Here is a 19527-nt window from a genome sequence, read left to right as displayed (position 1 = left end):
AAGTGTTTGATTTCTAGATGGCTGTTAAGAAATTTTCTCCAACAGAAAAGCAAATTTTTCCTCTTAAGTTCTTTCACAGCTGACCACAGAAAGCCCAGGGTACTCACCTAGCTCACTGCTGTGTTAGCATCATTTTTACCACTTCCTGTTTGCAAATGGTGTTTTAAGTGAAATATATCCTTATATAATGACACATGCTCAAGTGAAATATTAACCAACTCATATTCTGTATGGGGATGTGGTCTTCATGCTCCAAGAGTTGACTGAAAGAACCAAGTCTATGGGAGACATGTGGAACCAACGCACTCATGTCAAATTATGAGCTATTATAAAGACATACTTGCATGCTTCCCACATGCACACCAATGTCTGTTGCACACATTTTAAAATTAACTGTGGGGCACCTGGGTGGCTCAGTGGGTTAAGCCGCTGCCTTCGGCTCAGGTCATGATCTCAGAGTCCTGGGATCGAGCCCCGCATCAGGCTCTCTGCTCAGTGGGGAGGCTGCTTCCTCCCCTCTCTCTGCCTGCCTCTCTTCCTGCTTGTGATCTCTGTCTGTCAAATAAATAAATAAAATCTTTAAAAAAAAAAAAGTAACTGTGACATAAAATTTTGTAAGTCTTTTCCTACTAACGAATACGTGACATTTCCCCCATTATAAATACCTTATAAATACATTTTAAAATTGAGATAATTAGGGGAGCCTGAGTGGCTCAGCTGGTTAAGCACCTGCCTTCAGCTCAGGTCATGATCCCAGGGTCCTGGAATTGAACCCTGTGTAGGGCTCCCTGCTCAGCGGGGAGTCTGCTTCTCCCTCTCCCTCTGCTCCTCCCCTCTGCTTCTGAGCTCTCTATCTCTCTCAAATAAATCTTAACAAAATAAAAATTAAAATATAAAATTGAGGTTAACATATTAATGTGTACAACATAAATTATTTGGTATTTGTGTATATTGTGGAATGATTACCATAAGTCCAGTTAACATCCATTATCACACAGTTATACAAACTTTTAAGATCTACTCTCTTAGCAACTTTCAAGTATGCACTACAGTGGTATTAATTACAATCATACTATACATTACATCCCCAGGGCTTCTTTATTCTACAACTGGAAGTCTGTACCCTTTGACCGCCTTCACACATTTTGCTCACCCTGCAACTCTGACAAGCACTAATCTGTTCTCAGTATGGAGTTTGATGTTATGGCAGGACTTCCTTCTTTTTAAGGATGAATAACATTGTGTGTATGTGTGTTTCTTTATCCATTCATCAACTAATGGACACTAGTATCATCCATCAGTGCTGTTATCTTTTTGAATTAGCATTTTCATTTCTTTCAGATAAATAACCAGAAGTGAAATTGCTAGGTTAAATGGTAGTTCTATTTTTTTTTAATTTTTAAAAAAATTTTTTTTAAATTTTTTTTGAGGAATTTTTAATTTTTTGAGGAATCTCCACAGTTTTCTATAATGACTGCACCAATTTACATCTCCACCAATTGGGCACAAGTATTCCTCACAATTTGTGAGATGTGGGGTGTTACATCCCAACAGGTGTGAGGTGTTATTTCACTCACTGTGGTTTTGATTTGCATTTCTCTGGTGATTAGTGATGCTAAAGCATCTTTTCATGTACCTGTTGGCCATCTGTACATCTTCTTCAGAAAAATGTCTGTTCAGATTAGATCCTCTTCCCATTTTTTAATCCACTGTTTTCTTCTACTGAGTAGGAATTCTTTATGTATTTTGCATATTAATCCCTTCTCAGATGTGTGATTTGCTAACACTTTCTCCCATTTGATAGGTTGCCTTTTCATTTTGTTGATGGTTTCTCGTTTACTCTGTAGAAGCTTTTCAGTTTCATATAGTCCCATTTGTTTATTTTTACTTTTGGTGTCAAAGCCCAAATATCATTGCCAAAACCAATGTCAAGGACTTCACTTATGTTTTCTTCTAGTTTTGTGGTTTCAAGTCCAAGGCTTTAATCCATTTTTGAGTTGATTTTTATGAATAATGTAAGAAAGGAATCCAGTTTCCCTAATACCATTAATTGAAGAGATTGTCCTTGCCCCATTATATATTCTTGTCTCCTCTGTCATAAATTGTCCATACATGTGTGGATTTATGTCTGGGCTCTCCATTCTATTCACCTATGTGTCTTTTTTTAAGTCAATGCTATACTCTTTTGACTACTACAACTTTGTAATATAGTTTGAAATCAAGAAGCATAATGCCTCCCCACCTGTGTTCTCAAGATTGCTTTGGCTATTCTTTTGTGGTTCCACACAAATATCAGGAATTAATACTTTTTAATGGTCACAAAATATTTCATCAAGTTAATCTATGGTTAAACATTTCAGTTTCCAGATAAAAAGGATTTTTCAAGAGGAATACTGTATTTAAGGAACTTAACAAAAAAATCAAGTTGGAAATGTTACTAGACTATGTTTCTAGAAATAGCACCTTAGTTTTTCTTCCCGTGACATTCAGTGATCATTTTCATCTTCTATTCTCTCATGACTTGAACTGTTTGAAGACAGATGATGAGAATGTCTCGTTTCCTATATTCAGATGATTCCGACTTAAGAGTGCCTAAACTGACAAGTGTCCCTGTCCAATCTCCACAAAAGGGAAAAGAAATCCAGTCTGGGGATTTTCAGATTCTTGTAGTGCCCAGACTCTAACCTGTCCTTGCTGCACCTGCCATATTTTATCCTTAGTGCTTTTTTTATTCCAATGTTTCTGACCTCAGCTTAGCCAGATGACTGAAACTTCACTTTCTATTTGTTGTTTCTGCTTTATTCAGATCCCCAAATCCAGATTTTAGATCTTAGCAAAGAACAATGGAGGTACAATAGCTGTGAAGTCAGATATGGAATAGAATTCTGGTTCCATCAATAGCTAAGAGATCTCAGGCAAATCATTTAAGCCCTATGAGTGCTTCAGTATCCTGAGTTGTAAAGTTTGGATAATATTATGTGTGCAAAGGTGTGCTTACATTATTAGACAGGAAATGTATTGGAAGGTCCCAACACAGTGCCTGACAAACTGCAAGCCTTCATAAACAGTCATTATGACTATCACCATTACTATTATTGCTCATGTTTTCTTACTCTAGTTTGGAACTGGCCTTGGCATTCTTGATTCTTGAATTGTATCCCAAGATTACCAATGCCAGAAAGTACAGAAAGAAAAGATCAAACCCCTCTCTGACAAAGGAATCTATGAATTTGAAAATACTCAACTGAGAAAGGAAGACAATAATCACAAAGATTAAAGAGGAAACTCAGCAAGAATCAACTGGGTGTTGAGACAGGCATGTTGACTTGAATAAAAAGCAAACGAAGTCTCAGTTGACATATAGAAATACACAGAAATTTCTTAGTGGCATTTTAAAAAATGAAATAAAACACAACTTTTCAGTGGCAATCTAGTTTCCATGGGGAGCTATTTTTCCAGATAGCATAAAATTAACTTCCTATCTTATGCTGCACTTGCTAGATCACTAACATTTGTATTATTAAGTCTCTGGACTTAAAGTGCTTTCAATGTGACTTTTCCTCCTACTGTGCCCATCTGTTCTTTTCTTGTGCGCCCAGAGGAAGCCAAGGCTTAATAAATATTCAGTTCTCAGACTTTTCTTTAAATGATATTTTCATATAAGCATTTATATTCCCTGAGGAAAATTATAAGTCTGTGTGCAGAAACTTAACTCACATTTGATTTCCCTTTTCTCATTATACAAGTGGACATTAAGACTAAAAAGTCACCATATATATAAGAAATAAAGCCAAGAAAACAAATGACTATTAACTATAAAAAGCAAATTTGTCAGGGTGGTAAGCGATCTCTGCTGTCTGATAATACCACCAAGATAGCTTACTATTCATATAATATTAGGTAAATAATTTATGATATCCAGTGTTCATGCAGACAGGGCCATCTCAGATGGGCCAATACCATCTGAGATGGCCAATGCCTCATTATTGCTCCTCATATAGTTCAGCAGTGGCTGCCTTCACAGGATGCATTTTACCCAGCAATGCTGCTCCTCCACCCATCCTGGTCAGGCCATGGTGAGCTCTATTTTCCCTGCCAAGACATCAAGCCAGTAAGATTAAAATTATCCATACCTGGTGCTCCTGAGCAGTGCAGCTGGTTAATCATCTGGCCCTTGGTTTTGGCTCAAGTCATGATCTTAGGGTCAGAGAGTGAGCCCCACGGTGGGCTCCATGCTCAACTTGGAGTCTGCTTAAGACTCTCGCTCCCTCTGCCCCTTCCTCACCACCCTCCACCTACTCTCTCCCCCTCTCTAAAATAAATAAATAAATCTTTTTTAAAAATTAAAAAAAAGAGTATCCATACCTAACCTAAGCTCTCCTTAGGTAGTTAAACACTCCTTTTACTTTAAAAATCGCAAGTTCAAAAACAGGGTACAACCAGCAAAGAAATGGATGGTTGTTACATTAAAAACATCATAAACCACAGACACAAATTCAACATATATACAGATATTAGACACAACATGGCTACTTATGAAACCCCTTGCAGGCAGAATTCTGGAGGAGGCTGTTACTTATTGGCAGGCTTACAGCAGACAAAAAGAAAACAGACCCAACTACCTCAGCAGCTGCAAGGCTGACACATACTCCTCTGAATCCCATATGTTCTTTTCTAAACAAGTGCAGTAGAGCTCTCTGATCTGTAAGTAAAAAGTACACTTGTAAGGAACCAAAAGTGATGTACTAAATTGTACACTACTCGTTTGGCAAAATCATCAATAATCAAGACAAAAAATAAATCTTATTAAAAACAACCATTTTCTTTAGATGACTACAGACTGGGCATATATCACATAGTCAGGCTTTTTAAGAATAGTATTTACATAAAAGCAAAATAAATATTTTATTTATTTTAAATATATATATAAATATAATATATATTTATATAATTTAATAATAAATATATATGTATATAATATTATGTATATTTTAAATATATATATAGAAAATATTTTATTTATTTAGATATCAGCCAAAACTGATCACATTGCGATAAGAAAGTAATAAACTTGGTATATGATTATTAAAGAGAATGCTTGATGGCAGAAATCGTCTTCAAACAAATCATTCCTATGTATTTAGATTTGTTCTCTAAGTGTCTGAATGAAGGATGCAAAGATTTAAGAATATAGAATTATTCCAATAACATCCATCCTACAGATGGTTCACAGGTTTCTGGTATGACACAAAGGCCAGTGGAGCATAATTCTGCAAGTGCTGCCTCCCTTTCAGTTTTTGGTGTAATGCAAGGCTAACCATTAAGCATTCTCAAACAGATTCTTTCCTCTATTTCAATAAGGTGAGGGATCAGCTCTCTTGGTATACGTGACAAGGAAGCATGAAAGAAAAAATGTTAAAATGCTTTAGGACAAATACAGTGCAGAGAGGCAACACCACTGGGATTCATGTGGCTGTTTCTAGTTGCGGCCATCAGAACAAAAAATATTGTTTCAATTACCAGTAATGTGTACAGCTGGAATAGATTTAGACTGTGCGCTCAGTGCATGATTTGGATCCATTTCAAATTCTGATGCCTGAACTGAATACTGCTGAAATCAAAGCAAAAAACTACTAATACTCTGACTGCAGAGATTCCAAAGAGGAAGTTTTGGTTACCTGTCGACCCAACGGATACTTGGGAAGAGAAGAGGTGAACTGATGAAGACATCTCAAAACCAGGAAGTAATTTGAATGGTAAACATGTAAGTTTTCGAGTAATGATTGTGTTTCCTCCTTAAAAAAAAAAAAATCACAGAACACATTATGAATACATAAGTCAGTAATTAAAAGAATAAAATCTATTTCATGAATATGTATAATTTCTGGAAAACTGATGAGTGAAGACTCAGAAGTACAAATTAACCTCCTCAATTTTGAGAATCAGTAATGCACACAAAATCTAGGACAAAGGCTGGGCATCTCTGACTTAGTAGCAAGTCTGGTGGTATCTTACACACACCGAAACTAATACCGCAATTTCCTTCTGTCTACAGCAGTGCCATTGTAACTAGGTTCCCAGAAATATAAGTGTCCAAAAACGCACCTTGCTAGATGCCTGCCTGTGCCAGTCAGCTGCTGTGTGCCACAGCAAGGCAGGCCCATCATCCTCTACCTTGTTGACATCAGAAGGGTGAGGAGGTCACCAGGGAGTGCAATACCAATGTAATTAACAGTTCTGAGGTTCCACTTATGGTCTATGCTTTTCTCAAAGTACTGGAAGAACTGTGTTTCAAAGGGAAGAAAGGAAGACTACAGAAGAAACACCACAGGTGATTCTGATAAATAAATCCCTGCCTTTTGTTGAGAATTCCAATACTGGCTTTATTCAGTCTTCCATTAAGAAAAACAGGAAAATGGGAGACGCCGCAGACCCGGGACCCGGAGCAGCTCGGAGGCAGTGAATAATAGCTCTTCAAGTCTGCAATAAAAAATGGCCTCCAATAAAACTACATTGCAAAAAATGGGAAAGAAACAGAATGGAAAGAGTAAAAAAGTAGAAGAGGCAGAGCCTGAAGAATTTGTGGTGGAAAAAGTACTGGACCGACGTGTAGTGAATGGGAAGGTGGAGTATTTCCTGAAGTGGAAGGGTTTTACAGATGCTGACAATACTTGGGAGCCTGAAGAAAATCTAGATTGCCCAGAGTTAATTGAAGCATTTCTTAACTCTCAAAAAGCTGGTAAAGAAAAAGATGGTACAAAAAGAAAATCTTTATCTGACAGTGAATCTGATGATAGCAAATCAAAGAAGAAAAGAGATGCTGCTGATAAACCAAGAGGCTTTGCCAGAGGTCTTGATCCTGAACGAATAATTGGTGCCACAGACAGCAGTGGAGAGTTAATGTTTCTCATGAAATGGAAAGATTCAGATGAGGCAGACTTGATGCTGGCAAAAGAGGCAAACATGAAGTGTCCTCAAATTGTAATTGCTTTTTATGAAGAGAGACTAACTTGGCATTCTTGTCCAGAAGATGAAGCTCAATAATTGTTTGCATTGCTATATATATATATATATATAAAATCTGGGTCTTTGTTTTTTGATTTATTAGTGTGAAGAAATAAAATTCTAATGAAAATCAAGTTTGATATGTTTGTTTTGAAGTAGTATTGGGGTAGTTGTTGGGGTTTTTGCATCTATAGCACTGGTTACTTTAAACAAATAAAAGCTTTCTGTAGTTGCTTCCTTTATTGGAAAAGAATATTTGAGACCATGATATATTATCCCCCTGCATTAGAGAACCTTTTCTAAAGGTTGGGGGAAATCTTCATAGTCTTTACTCAGTCAGAATTTGTGTTTAACTCCTATATGCCTAAGGACCATTCTGGGTTTTTTGTTTATTTAGGGGTTTTTTTGTGTGTATACTTAAAATACGTAAGTGGTTTTTGTTTTTAACATTCACCAAAACAAAAACAGCATTTTATAACCATGGATAAGCCCATGTTTCTGGGATGCTATCATTTTCAGCATTTTAAGAAATAAATCACTTAAACTGAAGTTTTTCCTGAGGCCTTAACCTTCAAATTTTGTAATTAATTGGACAATTTAAATATAATGTAAACAATTTAAATTGGACAATTTAAAAGCAGCCATATCAGAATCCATATCCTTCTCTACAGCCATATAAACGCAAGTATATTTGCAAGATCCCTGAAAGGAAAATTTTATCACTACCAACAACCTCCCCACCCAAATGACAAAACTAGACAAGTCCTTGTGTGTTTTACTTAGGTAAGCAATACTTTAGTTAAATGGACATGTAAAGGTTCCTTCTAGTGAACCATTCCTTTTTAAGAAGTTGAAATTCTCTATGCTGTATTGACTAAAAGGTCACGATTCATGGACTGTCTACAACTTCCTTCATGGAAGCTAATCATAATCAGATGGTTAGAGATGTTGGCAGTTTAGCACCTGCTGGAGTAAATGGGTGGACAGGCTTGTATAATCCAAATTCTTCACCTGCATGTTTTTTCTTTACCCCAGTTCATTCCTGACATGTAGGCTCAGTCTTTTCAGTATTTGAGTTACTGATTCAGCAGAAACCAGGAAAAACAGTAACTTTGTAGTCAATATTATCCAACTGTATATTGTTTACTTTATTGTAAATACTGGTAAACAGTGGTCAATAAATAGTTTTATATTCCTTTAAAAAAAAAAAAAGAAAAACAGGAAAATGAGAAAATCCTGAAGCCATTAAGCTTTATAATTTATACTTCAACAAGTATAATATGAGAGTGTCTTAAGAAACTGATAGAATAACACAAATCAGTTTCAAAAGGGTTTTTTGGGGGCTATGTGGAATGGAGTTATGTTTCCTAGAACCTTCTGAAATAGTTTAGAAATGACTTTAAAACATTACCTCCTAGCAACATCCACGTATTTTTCAGACCTCAAATACTTCTATAACTGCTTCATCCTGTAACATTTTCTTAAGAGGATTATGATCTGTGTGGTCTTCACATTTTTTTCTTCTCTAAGAAGTCAGTGAAGGACTTTCACTGTTGGGCTAGGTTTTTCTACCCCAGTAATATCTTGCAGATACCCATTATTTTTAGCAGTCAAGCATGCAGAAGGTAACACCTAGATATCAACAAATTCAAGCAAACCCAACCTATATAAAGCAACAAATCTGATACATGTTTCTAAACTCGAATACACTTAGAAATCAATTCCTTCACCCGCAAGCTAGGTTATTACCGGAAGCACAGGGCAAATTAAAGAAAAGCTTTTAGTATCAAAATGTTTCTCCTCCCAGTATTTGAGTTAGTTGGCAATTTCAAAAATCTAGCTTTCCTATTGTAACAAAGGGCACTTTAACCACCATTGGGAAAGTACATTTTAATTCTAATTTTACAACAAGCTATAACATAGAGGGCGCATAAAGCCACTAATTGTTTGCCTTAATGTATGCCTGAAAAGCTTTTAAACAAAGAAAGTATTCTGGAGAGAAATGAATCTATGAATAATAATCGCTCCTCATGCTTCTCTCACTACCTATTACTTTTGCTTTGTGGAGTGACTGCACGCACAGATAATGGGTGGTGCAGTAGAACTGAATTCACTCAGATGAGGAGAGAAAAGAAATACCTGACACTGTGCGGGCAATGTTGCACCCAGGAACTATGCCTTGGGTAAGGGGAAGATGAGGACTATGCACAGGCTCTTTTCCCAGATGATCTCAGTCCCTGCATGCTTCTGTGTGATATCCCGTGCCCATGGAATTCTAGCGCTTCAAACATGTTCTGTTCTGTTCACAGAGCACAGCAAACTATTTCACCGGATGCTCAACTGAGGAAATGGAGTTCTCGTTCCAAAACTGGAAATAAAACTGTCTATGCCAGACTTCATTAGAGACGATCTGGGATATCCTACTAAGGGATTTTCAGGAGTTATTTTGACCATCTCACACTTTTATCTTATGCTCCCGCTTTGGGACCTACTCCCTATATAAGTAAAGATTTCACTGTTGTTTGTATCTGTGTTCTTACCAGCTGTAACAGGAAACATCACAAATGATTAACTTTCTTCATGTACCCTGTTCTCTGAATTCTTTGTCTTACTCAGATACGTATCTGCAAATGCCTCTCTAGCACCTATCCAAGGCAACAATTCTTGATGCTCTTTATGAATACTTCATAGGTTGTGACGCTGAGAAAATTCTCCACTCAATACATTACTGCAGCATCACACTATGCATATGTAAAAACAAAGCCTGCTGAAATAGTAATCCTCCTTTCCATTAATTTTCTCCTCTGGCATTATTGTTATACACTGGGCATTGTTGCCACTGTTTCATTTCTTAATTGTATTTAGGATGATTCTTCTCAGAGATACACTTTGCCTAGTAATATTATTTCCCAAAGAGATATGCTTTCTCGTATTCTTGAAACACAAGACCTTGTGGTCTTTCCTTATCTCTGACAAAGAGATGTGAACTAAAATGTATTTCTCTTATATCAAATAATCCAATACTCCTTGCTCCTCCACAAACATCCAGGCACGCTCCAACCTCAGGTCCTTTAGGTCCTTTAGGTCCTTCAGGTCTGTTGGGAATTCCCTTCCTCCAGATTCCTGCATGGCAAGCCCTGCAACCTCCTTTAGTCTATAAATTCACCTTCTCAGTATGGTGAACTTAAAATGTCAATGTTGTAGGGGCATCGGGTGGCTGAGTCTGTTAAGCATCTACCCTCAGCTCAGGTCACGATCCCAGGGTCCTGGGATCTAACTCCAAGTTGGGCTCCCTGTTCAGTAGGGAGCCTGCTTCTCCTTCTGCTATTCCCCCTACTTGTGTGCTCTCTGTCAAATAAATACATACATACATACTTAAAAAAAAGTCAATATTATCTTGCTGGATGTGGGCCACATTTATTAATTTTTCAACAAAAGACAAAAGTCTGAATTTGCAAGTAAAATGTCTCAAATTGTATAGTTAGCTTGGGTTTTTATTTTTTTATTTTTATTTTTTTAAAGATTTTATTTATTTATTTGACAGACAGAGATCACAAGTAGGCAGAGAGGCAGGCAAAGATAGAGAGAGAGGAGGAATTAGGCTCCCCGATGAGCAGAGAGCCCGATGTGGAGCTTGATCCCAGGACTCTGGGATCATGACCTGAGCTGAAGGCAGAGGCTTTAACCCACTGAGCCACCCAGGTGCCCCTAGCTTGAGTTTTTAAAAAAAAACAGTATGGTCCAGGACGCGTGGGTGGCTCAGTTGGCTAAGTGTCTACTTTGGGCTCTAGTCACTATCCCAAGGTCCTGGGATCAAGTTCTGCATCCGGCTCCTTGCTCAGTGGTGAGCCTGCTTCTCCTCTGCCTGAGGCTCCCCCTGCTTGTGTGCACTCCCTCTCTCTGGCAAATAAATAAATAAAATCTTTTTTTTTTTTTTAAAGATTTTATTTATTTGACAGACACAGATCACAAGCAGGCAGAGAGGCAGGCAGAGAGAGAGAGAGGGAAGCAGGTTCCCCACCGAGCAGGTTGCCCGATGTGGGGCTCGATCCCGGGACTCCAGGATCATGACCTGAGCTGAAGGCAGAAGCCTTAACCCACTGAGCCACTCTGGTGCCCCAATAAATACAATCTTTAAAAAAATACCACCACCACCACCATTATGGACCTATTAAACAAAAACCACATTAATATTATACTGTGGTTGCCACCCAATGTATTACTATACATTTTATATGTATAACACATTACTCTATACCCTTTCAAATCAGCCATCTCCAATCACATCAATCCTGTCTGCTATTCAGTCAAAATCATTCACATATTATTATTGACTAATCAACAAGGCCTCTGTTATTACAGAGCTAGTTACTTCCTTTGGAGGGGAAACCAATTACTATGTAAACTTAAATATATACATGGTAAAGAAAATACCATCAGATAGAGTTACATTTGCTTAGTTTTTGCAATTCTCTTCTAATTTTCATAGTATTTATCACTTTGTGTCCAGATTTTTGGTACAGGGTGAAGAATAACCCCAAGAAGATTTAAAGTATATAATAAAGGCTGTACATTTTTATAATGTTGTTCTTTCAATCAATTCACTCATAACTAAACACTGGCAAAACAGTCATTGGATTTTAGGAAGAGGTATCAGCTGTCCAAAAACACAGCACATCCCCTTGCTAGAATTAAGCATTATTTTTCTCATTAGAGGAATTTTGGCTGACAGTGTTTGGTTCTCAGTGTCTTCTCATGTGACAGCTACCTAATGCAGTGCCAAACCACAGCTCTCTCCCAGCTCTAGCATGGCGGGAGCACTCATCTTCTCATCTGCCTGGCTCTCCCTGTTCAGTAGCACTTGATGAAGGGTTTGGATCTGAGCTGCCACTTCCCACCCCATTACTGGGCTAAGGCCTCGCTCATCTGATCACAAGTAGTAGTTCGTTTGCAGTCATTTTCTTCCTTTCTTCTCTTCTCCTTTTATTATTTTTTCTAATAGATTTTCCCCTCCTCCTGCCCTTAGGTTTTTCTAAAGAAACCAGAACAAAGAGGTGGAAGCAAAGGTAAAAGGCAGGTTTCCATCAAACTCATGACCTAATTCTGTGCTTTTTGAACATGAATCACCACGAAAAGCATATTAAATGGTGAGAAGAAATTCTTGCTCTACTGCAGACTTGCTCTGTTACCTTAGTTTACTTCCTCTCTCTTGGCTGCAGTTCTTCATTTGTAAAATGAGCATACTGAATCAAGTTATCTTTCTAATAGGAATGTATTACAATTCTAAAGGGTCTGAGACTCACTTCCTACTCTCAACCAATTTAAAATCTAGCACGGTACATACGGAATAGAGATGTAAAACATTAACGAGTCAGAGTAATAAGACTTCCAACTGTCACTGGCAAGGGACTGAATCTGAATTTTCTACATAGCATGAAGTTGAACTCTTTAAGGGTTGAAACCAAGCAAAAAAGCTTTAGGGAAGATTTGAATAAAAATATACAAACTGATTTTCTTATATGAAATATATGAAATTAGTCATTTATTAAATATACTGAGCATAATGTAACTTCTTGACAAGACAGGATCAACATGATTAGGAAATCATTATTGAGAGTGTGATTGGTGTAAACAGCCCAGGATTAAAATGGACCTAATCCTAGCTATGGTGTACTTTTTTTTTTAAAGTCTTTTGAAAATAGTGTGTGTGTGTTTATGTGTCTACGAAATGACATGGGTATATATCCATATTCATATAAAATACAGACCTGTGTCTATTTGGTGGGAAGAAAGGGATATTTCAAGCCAGAGCTCTGGCTTGAACACGAGCAGCAGCGTGCGGTGCGGGCTCTCAAGGGCAAATCTGCCTCAGACCGTGTGGTTTTCTCTTGTAAATCAACTTTGCTGTTAACTTGCTACAGTACTGGAAAAGCCCATTGCTCATTTCTCAAACAACAATAGTATAGAACCCCGGGCACCTTCTCATCAACTTATACTAATTCTTCTCAACAACTTACTCTTCAGTGAGGTGTCACAGAAAATGTGGGGCTTTGATGTCAGGTCTGGGTATTAATGACAGATCTTCCATTTGCTAATTGTGACACTTTAGATAGGCAAGTTAATTTATCATTTTGTGACTCTCCTCAGTTACACAAAGGGATAAAAACATCTGTCATATGCGGTGGCTGTGACTCAAAATGAAACAATGCATAAAAACTATCTACTAATTGGGAAAAGCTGTTAATATTCTATTCCCCCAAAACATTTGTTCATGGAAAGAAAAAGAATTTCTCACTATTAAAAAAAATTTCCAGTATTTCAAGGCCCTATGTTTCTTACTACCAGATAATAATTATGCAAATGTGGTATGAGGCCACAATCTTCTTCAAAGCTCTCCTTAATTTTGGACTTGAAACAAAATTTCAGGCATAAGCGATAATAAAAGTCCTATCTTTGTAATTACGAAGAATTTGTAAGTTCTGTTTAAGGCACTTTGACAGCTTAATTTCTCATGAAAAATTGTTTCTTAAGTTAAAGGTTTAAGTTAAAAAAAAAAACCTTGATTACTAGAGCAACGCTGTGAGGCAAAAGCATGATAAAATTACATTCAGGAACTGCTCCTGCTATTACACCTAAAACCCATAGTAACAATTTACCTATCTTCAATTAAACAGATGCACTAAAATAACATTTTAATGAGGAATCTAAATAATTTAACTAGTCAGAAAAAAATTACTACTAATGTGTTTAATGAACAAGTAAATAAAGTCCCAGTGTTTTAGAGCCAAAAGAAACTTTAAAGACTATCTGGTAAAACTTCTACCATAGGATTTGAAAGCTACTGAATCATTAATGGGAGCTTGTGCAAGCTTATTTGGCTTAAACAGAAAAACTTGATCACTGTCAGAAGATAGTTTTTGGCCACTGTATCCAGCTGCACTGAACAATCACTCACGAGACAGACTACTTAGAAATGAAAGAACACACACAATCTTTAGTCTTTTGTCAGCTATACATGGCCTTCCAATGTTGTGCCTTTGTTGAACTTCCAAGTGAATCTTATACAAAGGTTTTATGGTTTAGTCAGCTGAATTTTTAAATTTAAAAGTATACTCTCAAAAAAGCCATGAAGTTTATAAAATACAAAGTTGGCATAAAGTTTAAAAGCTGTAACTATGAAACTGAGTGTCCATAATTCTAAAGAAGTTTAAGTTTTTTTTTTTTTTTTTTAACATCTTGAGTCCAGTCAGAGGATAATGGAGATGAGTCATTTAAGTTAAGTGAGAATTTAGATTAGTTCTAATTAAGAAAACAAGGTAAGGGAAACAATAAACATTTCCTTCTAGGCAATCAGTCCAATTCAAGTGGTTATCAAAGAAGGTTTTCAGACCAGCAGCATCAAGCACTACCTGGAACCTTGCTAGAAACGCAAATTCTTTGGGCCCACCTTTAAGCTACAAAAGCAGAAACTCTGGGAATGGAAATCAGTGTTTCAACAAGCCCTACATGATTCTGATACATGCTAAAGTTTGAGAGCCACTGGTTTAGTTCATCAGGGTGGAGAGCAAAGTAGAATCTCAGGGTAGAAAGAATCTAAATACAAATATACTCTGAGGTCTAGGTCTTCAGAATCTGAGCACAGAAAATTGGTACAAAGTGACAAATTTCACAGTAGGCATGTCCATATAACTACATAATCTATACAACCATGTAATACAAGAATATTACATATAATATGTATAACAATATGTAATATATAAAACTATTATTGATCTTAATTTTTATTATAGTGAAAAGTGATTAACAATATTTATGATTACCTTTATAAACATTTTATTGTGTATTTATTTTTAACTCACTCTCATTTGCTGAACAGACTTTGATCATCATTAACCCTATGAGGAAATCACACTAGGAAATACTGTACCATTATTGAAGCTTAAATAGGAGGAGTGATTTTTCTAAGATACACCTGGCTAAGGAGTAGCTGGAATTGAAATCCAATATTCCTGAGGCCAAAATCAGGATCTTCCCCAATATCACGTTGTATCATATTACTATCATGCAGAATTTTTTCTGATTTCTCTTACTGTGGAAAAATACATATAAAACTTGATTATGTGGGTACCTGAGTGGCTCAGTTGGTTAAGCTTCTGCCTTCGGCTCATGTCATGATCCCAGGGGCCTAGGATCTAAACCCAAGTTGGGTTCCCTGCTCAGTGGGGAGTCTGCTTCTCCCTATTCCTTAGTCCCTCCCCACAACACATGCTCTCTCCTTCTCTCTCTCTTAAATAAAATCTTTTAAAAAATTGATTCTGTGTTTTAAAATAAGCTATAGAGAGAAAGCATTATAAGAATAAAATATACAAAAATTACTTTCACTCTAAACTATAAAAATCAATAGATAACTGATTAATTATTTTCAGATCTCTTCTGTCCTTTGAATTTAGCAGGTGACCTGCCCGTAACTTTCTTAGGATAAAGATACAAATCCTTGTGCACCTTCATATTTCTCACTATGTAAATCTCAAGAAAATATACCTTTAACAAAGTATGCAATCCTAAAATGAATACAGCAAAGGTAATAATGAACAGCGCTGCTAAGTGCACTAGGAACAAGTACAGTATAAATAAATGCTCAGAAAATACATGAAAAGTTCCTGAGAAGCACAGATAAATGTCAAGATTTTTCTATAACAGACCAACCTAGAGATTCTCTCCCTTTATCATCTCAATGGTTAAAGGTATGCTTTAAAAATCTATTCCTGGCTTCTGAAAATATACTCTCACAGGAAATACACTTAGTAACTAGTGGACTCAGCAGAGAGCTAATCCATCTAATCTTAAAACTCAGTAAACATGTACACATCCCTTTCCACTGGTTCTACCAAAACAGTCTGCATTAGGATTTGAAAACGTCTTATTCTGCTCTAAAAAGGTATAGAGATTATTAAAGTGATTATTAAGCCCAGTCTAGAAGTGATTTTTTAATATGGGCCAGCATGGATTCCGCATTAGAAATAATGTTTTAAAAGCCAATGTCCAGTGTCATATTGTATGTCAATTATACCTCAATTATAAAAAGGTCATTCTTAATTTTTTTTTTAAGATTTTATTTATTTATTTGACAGAGGGAGACACAGCGAGAGAGGGAACACAAGCAGGGGGAGCAGCAGAAGGAGAGGGAGAAGGAGAAGCAGGCCTCCCACCAAGCGAGGAGCCCAACGTGGGGCTCAATCCCAGGACCCTGGGATCATGACCTGAGCCAATCGCAGACGTCTAATGACTGAGCCACCCAGGCGCCCCAAGCCATTCTTAATATTTTTTGAGAATTTACAAAAAAAGGAGGTAAGTTAGTATTCAGAGCTATACAGCACACATACCCTCTAGGAACTAACATTCTTCTGTTCAAAATTTGAAGCTACACATAGGACTAGGGCTACTTCAATTTTATCTCAATTTTATTATAATTTCTACAACTTTTTTCCTCAAAATAGTCATGAAGAGAATGAAAACAAATGTGACACTACGCATTTCTAGTTGTCCATCATTAAGAGACTTAATAAATAAAATGAAGGTCCATTCATTCCATAGAGTACTATACCACTCTCAACACTGATAATGGAATAATTTCCAAGATTAAGTGTAAAATAAAACAAGGTGCAGAGCAGCATATACAATAAACTTATCTTCTGTTAAAATAGGGAACTCCCACAGTACATAATGTTACTTGTGTATGTGAAGAATATTTCTGGAATGATGCATAAGAAACTAGTAACACTGACTATATCTAGCAAGGGGAAGTGGGTGGTTGAAGGATAAAGGTGTGAGGGACTGTTTTATCTTTGCCTTTTGAATTATGTACCATGCCCAAGTATCATTTATTCAAGAAAGGAAAAAAAAAAAAAAAAAAAAACCTCCTTCTTTTGCTATTCCCTATGTTGAATTGCTAACTCTTAATTTTCTAAGTTCATCACTTCTTTCCTGGCAGTGTATAATCAATATATAATGGTACCTTTTCAAGTCAAATCAATAGCCACTTAGCAGTGGGTCCCTAAGGTACATGGCTTCTATATGCCTTTATTTATGACGGCTTTTAAAAGAACACTAAGATGAGATTGCCTACAGATTCCAAGACTGCTATGGGGAAACAAAGTTGAGATCTAAAAATATTTTTGAATTACACCCGTAGTTAACACTTTTCCTCAATAAAAAAGGTCATCTTAGAACTAAAGTTTTGTGTCACCTTCAAATCACATTCCTATGATTATGAAGACCCACTAACTCACTGTGAAAAGCATATTAGGAGGGACAGATATGTTTTATAAATTCACTGAATAAACATTATGTATATTTTGTTTCTCATGAAGAAAAAAGAAAAAAACTGAAATACATCCACATTCCTACCTTCAAAGATCTGTCATCAGTCAATAGTGCAACTTGTTTTTCTGAAGCTTGCTTTTCCACATACCTAAAATTTTCACCATACCATATACCAAGAGAGAAAATTAAACATTCTAAAGATCTGAATATCATATAGGAAAAAGAACTACTTAGGTGGTCACATTCTTTCATTTATTCTCAAAAATAAACTCAAGATAACAAGTCATGTTTTAATGGTTAATTTCTAACTCCTTAAATCAACTAGACTTCATAATCTAAGGATCGAATCATAGAAAATGTTATTTATAAAAGTGACTCTGGAGAACCTGCAAATCGTGTCCCTTTGTAAAAATATTTTTCTTTATGCTAAAATTTCAAATCCAACAAAGAAATCTCACAAGCAGAAACAGAGGATTTTATTGTGCTCTAAATAAAAAGGTTATTTTTCTTTTCCCCACTTCCAAAATAGCTAGATCTGAGATCCTTTATTTTACCTCAACCTCTATTATAAGATGTGTTATATATACACTTCTCTTTTTACCTCCTAAATGATGGAAGACGTCGGATGTTTTCACATTGATTATCTGATAAAAAATTTATTCTTCTCTTGGCTTCTGGGAGATTACAGCATAGAACACTGAGGGGCTGGGAGTAGAAATGTTCTAATAGAGAAAGCTGAAAGAAATGTGAAGATTAAAAAAATGTGAAGATTAAATATATTTGTTCTATTTTGGCAGTAAATCTTTTGCCCTTTGTTACTCACTTTTAAGGTTTTGTTTTTCTTTTAAACAGTAAAAGTATGGCACTAATATATCTAACAATGTCATAATAACACTGCAAACAATGCATAAATCATTCTGTATCTTTAATATTTTAAGATTCTGATATTGTGGACAAGATCAGAAAACTGTAATCTCTGAAGTATAAACCAGAAGAAACTAATATAAATGGACAGATTAGCTCTCTACAAAAGCAATGTACTTACAGTAACAGTAAATATTATGGGGATGGGACTGGGGTGTGGTCTCAGAGTCTAACAGAATGCCCAAATACTCACAAGAAAACACTCATCCAAAAACAGTGAACAAATCTGGTCTGCTAAATAAATAAAAACATTACAATGGTAGAAGCTTTGCCTACTGATAAAAAAGAAAAATGAAAAATGCGGTATGGCTAAAGAAAATATATCTTTTTAAACTGAATTTTATTTCATGAGAAAAAAATGCCACATTATCTGGTAGTAAGTGTTATAGTAACAAGAATGCTGTGGTCTCTATAGTACAAGGGGGAATGATTTTCCAGATTCTACTGTAATTCCTAAGATATATCTCACAAGACTATCCAAACGTTAAAAACTCTAAGCAACCTTCTCATGACCAATTTGGTTTAGTTTTTATACCTTAATACCAGAGAAACAGTTCCCTAGATACGGGACACACACATTCTTGGACTGGAAAATAGAATTTCCCATTACAAATGAACAAATTAACAAGCTGGCTTATATACTTGTATTAAGGTATTCAAGCTTGATCCTTCCTGGGTAAACTGATAATGAATTTCTGAGCCTATAGAGCTGAGGACTAGATACCCAAGGCTAGAGGAAATCCTCTAAAATAGTTCATTCTGGAGGAAGTATAAGGTTGTAAGGCAAAGAGCCAGCCTAACTAAGAAACAAACACCAAACAGAAAGTAATCATTCGTGCCAAGTGCTAAATTATTTATACACATATTAGCAAAATCACATTTCTTATATTTTCCAGTGATATTGTGATAATATTTATTCCAGTGTTAACATCACTTTTTAAACATCAAAAAAGTAAAAACCAAACACGGAGAAGGAATGGGAGGAAGTCACATGAGTTACAATAGAGCTGTAAGTTAAGAACCCAGTATCATTCATTACTTTGTCCAAGTGTGTTCTTAACATCTAGGTCAACTAACAAGTTGGTTAACATATTCATCCAATGAGGGAAAACTTAAACATATAAAAAATGATTATATGCCCTGCTGTACCTCCTACAGAAATCAGGACTTACACATATTTCCTACCGATAATTAAGAAAACTGGCCAAATGGGGTCTTAATGGCTCTACCACTTACTAGCTGTGTGACCACGGCCATGCTTCTTAACTGGTTTCT

At 36.2% G+C, this 19527-nt stretch overlaps 2 protein-coding genes across 3 annotated transcripts in view; one reads left to right on the top strand and one right to left on the bottom strand.

Annotated features, from left to right (window-relative positions):
• The window catches only part of ORC3 (origin recognition complex subunit 3), a 65519-nt gene that overhangs the window by 21603 nt on the left and 24389 nt on the right, over positions 1-19527 (bottom strand). For both annotated transcript variants that reach the window (XM_059401036.1, XM_059401037.1), the window contains exons 10-13: positions 17930-18063; positions 17413-17476; positions 5679-5795; positions 4623-4702 (exon numbers count right to left, since the gene is read on the bottom strand). In XM_059401036.1, the coding sequence (XP_059257019.1) occupies positions 4623-4702; positions 5679-5795; positions 17413-17476; positions 17930-18063 (395 nt within the window). The remainder of the gene's footprint in view (positions 1-4622; positions 4703-5678; positions 5796-17412; positions 17477-17929; positions 18064-19527) is intronic.
• On the top strand, positions 6423-7051 carry LOC132017450 (chromobox protein homolog 3-like). The gene has a single exon (XM_059399240.1). The coding sequence runs from the start codon at positions 6493-6495 to the stop codon at positions 7042-7044; it is 552 nt and encodes a 183-aa protein (XP_059255223.1). The 5' UTR covers positions 6423-6492; the 3' UTR covers positions 7045-7051.

This window comes from Mustela nigripes, chromosome 5 (assembly GCF_022355385.1).
Source record: "Mustela nigripes isolate SB6536 chromosome 5, MUSNIG.SB6536, whole genome shotgun sequence".
Lineage (NCBI taxonomy): Eukaryota > Metazoa > Chordata > Mammalia > Carnivora > Mustelidae > Mustela > Mustela nigripes.
Note: the sequence above shows the minus strand (reverse complement) of the source record. Positions and strands in the feature narration are given on the sequence as shown.

Bases quoted from the DNA above. Each gene is read 5' to 3' on its own strand.
- LOC132017450 (XM_059399240.1), top strand. From the start codon at position 6,493: ATGGCCTCCAATAAAACTACATTGCAAAAAATGGGAAAGAAACAGAAT.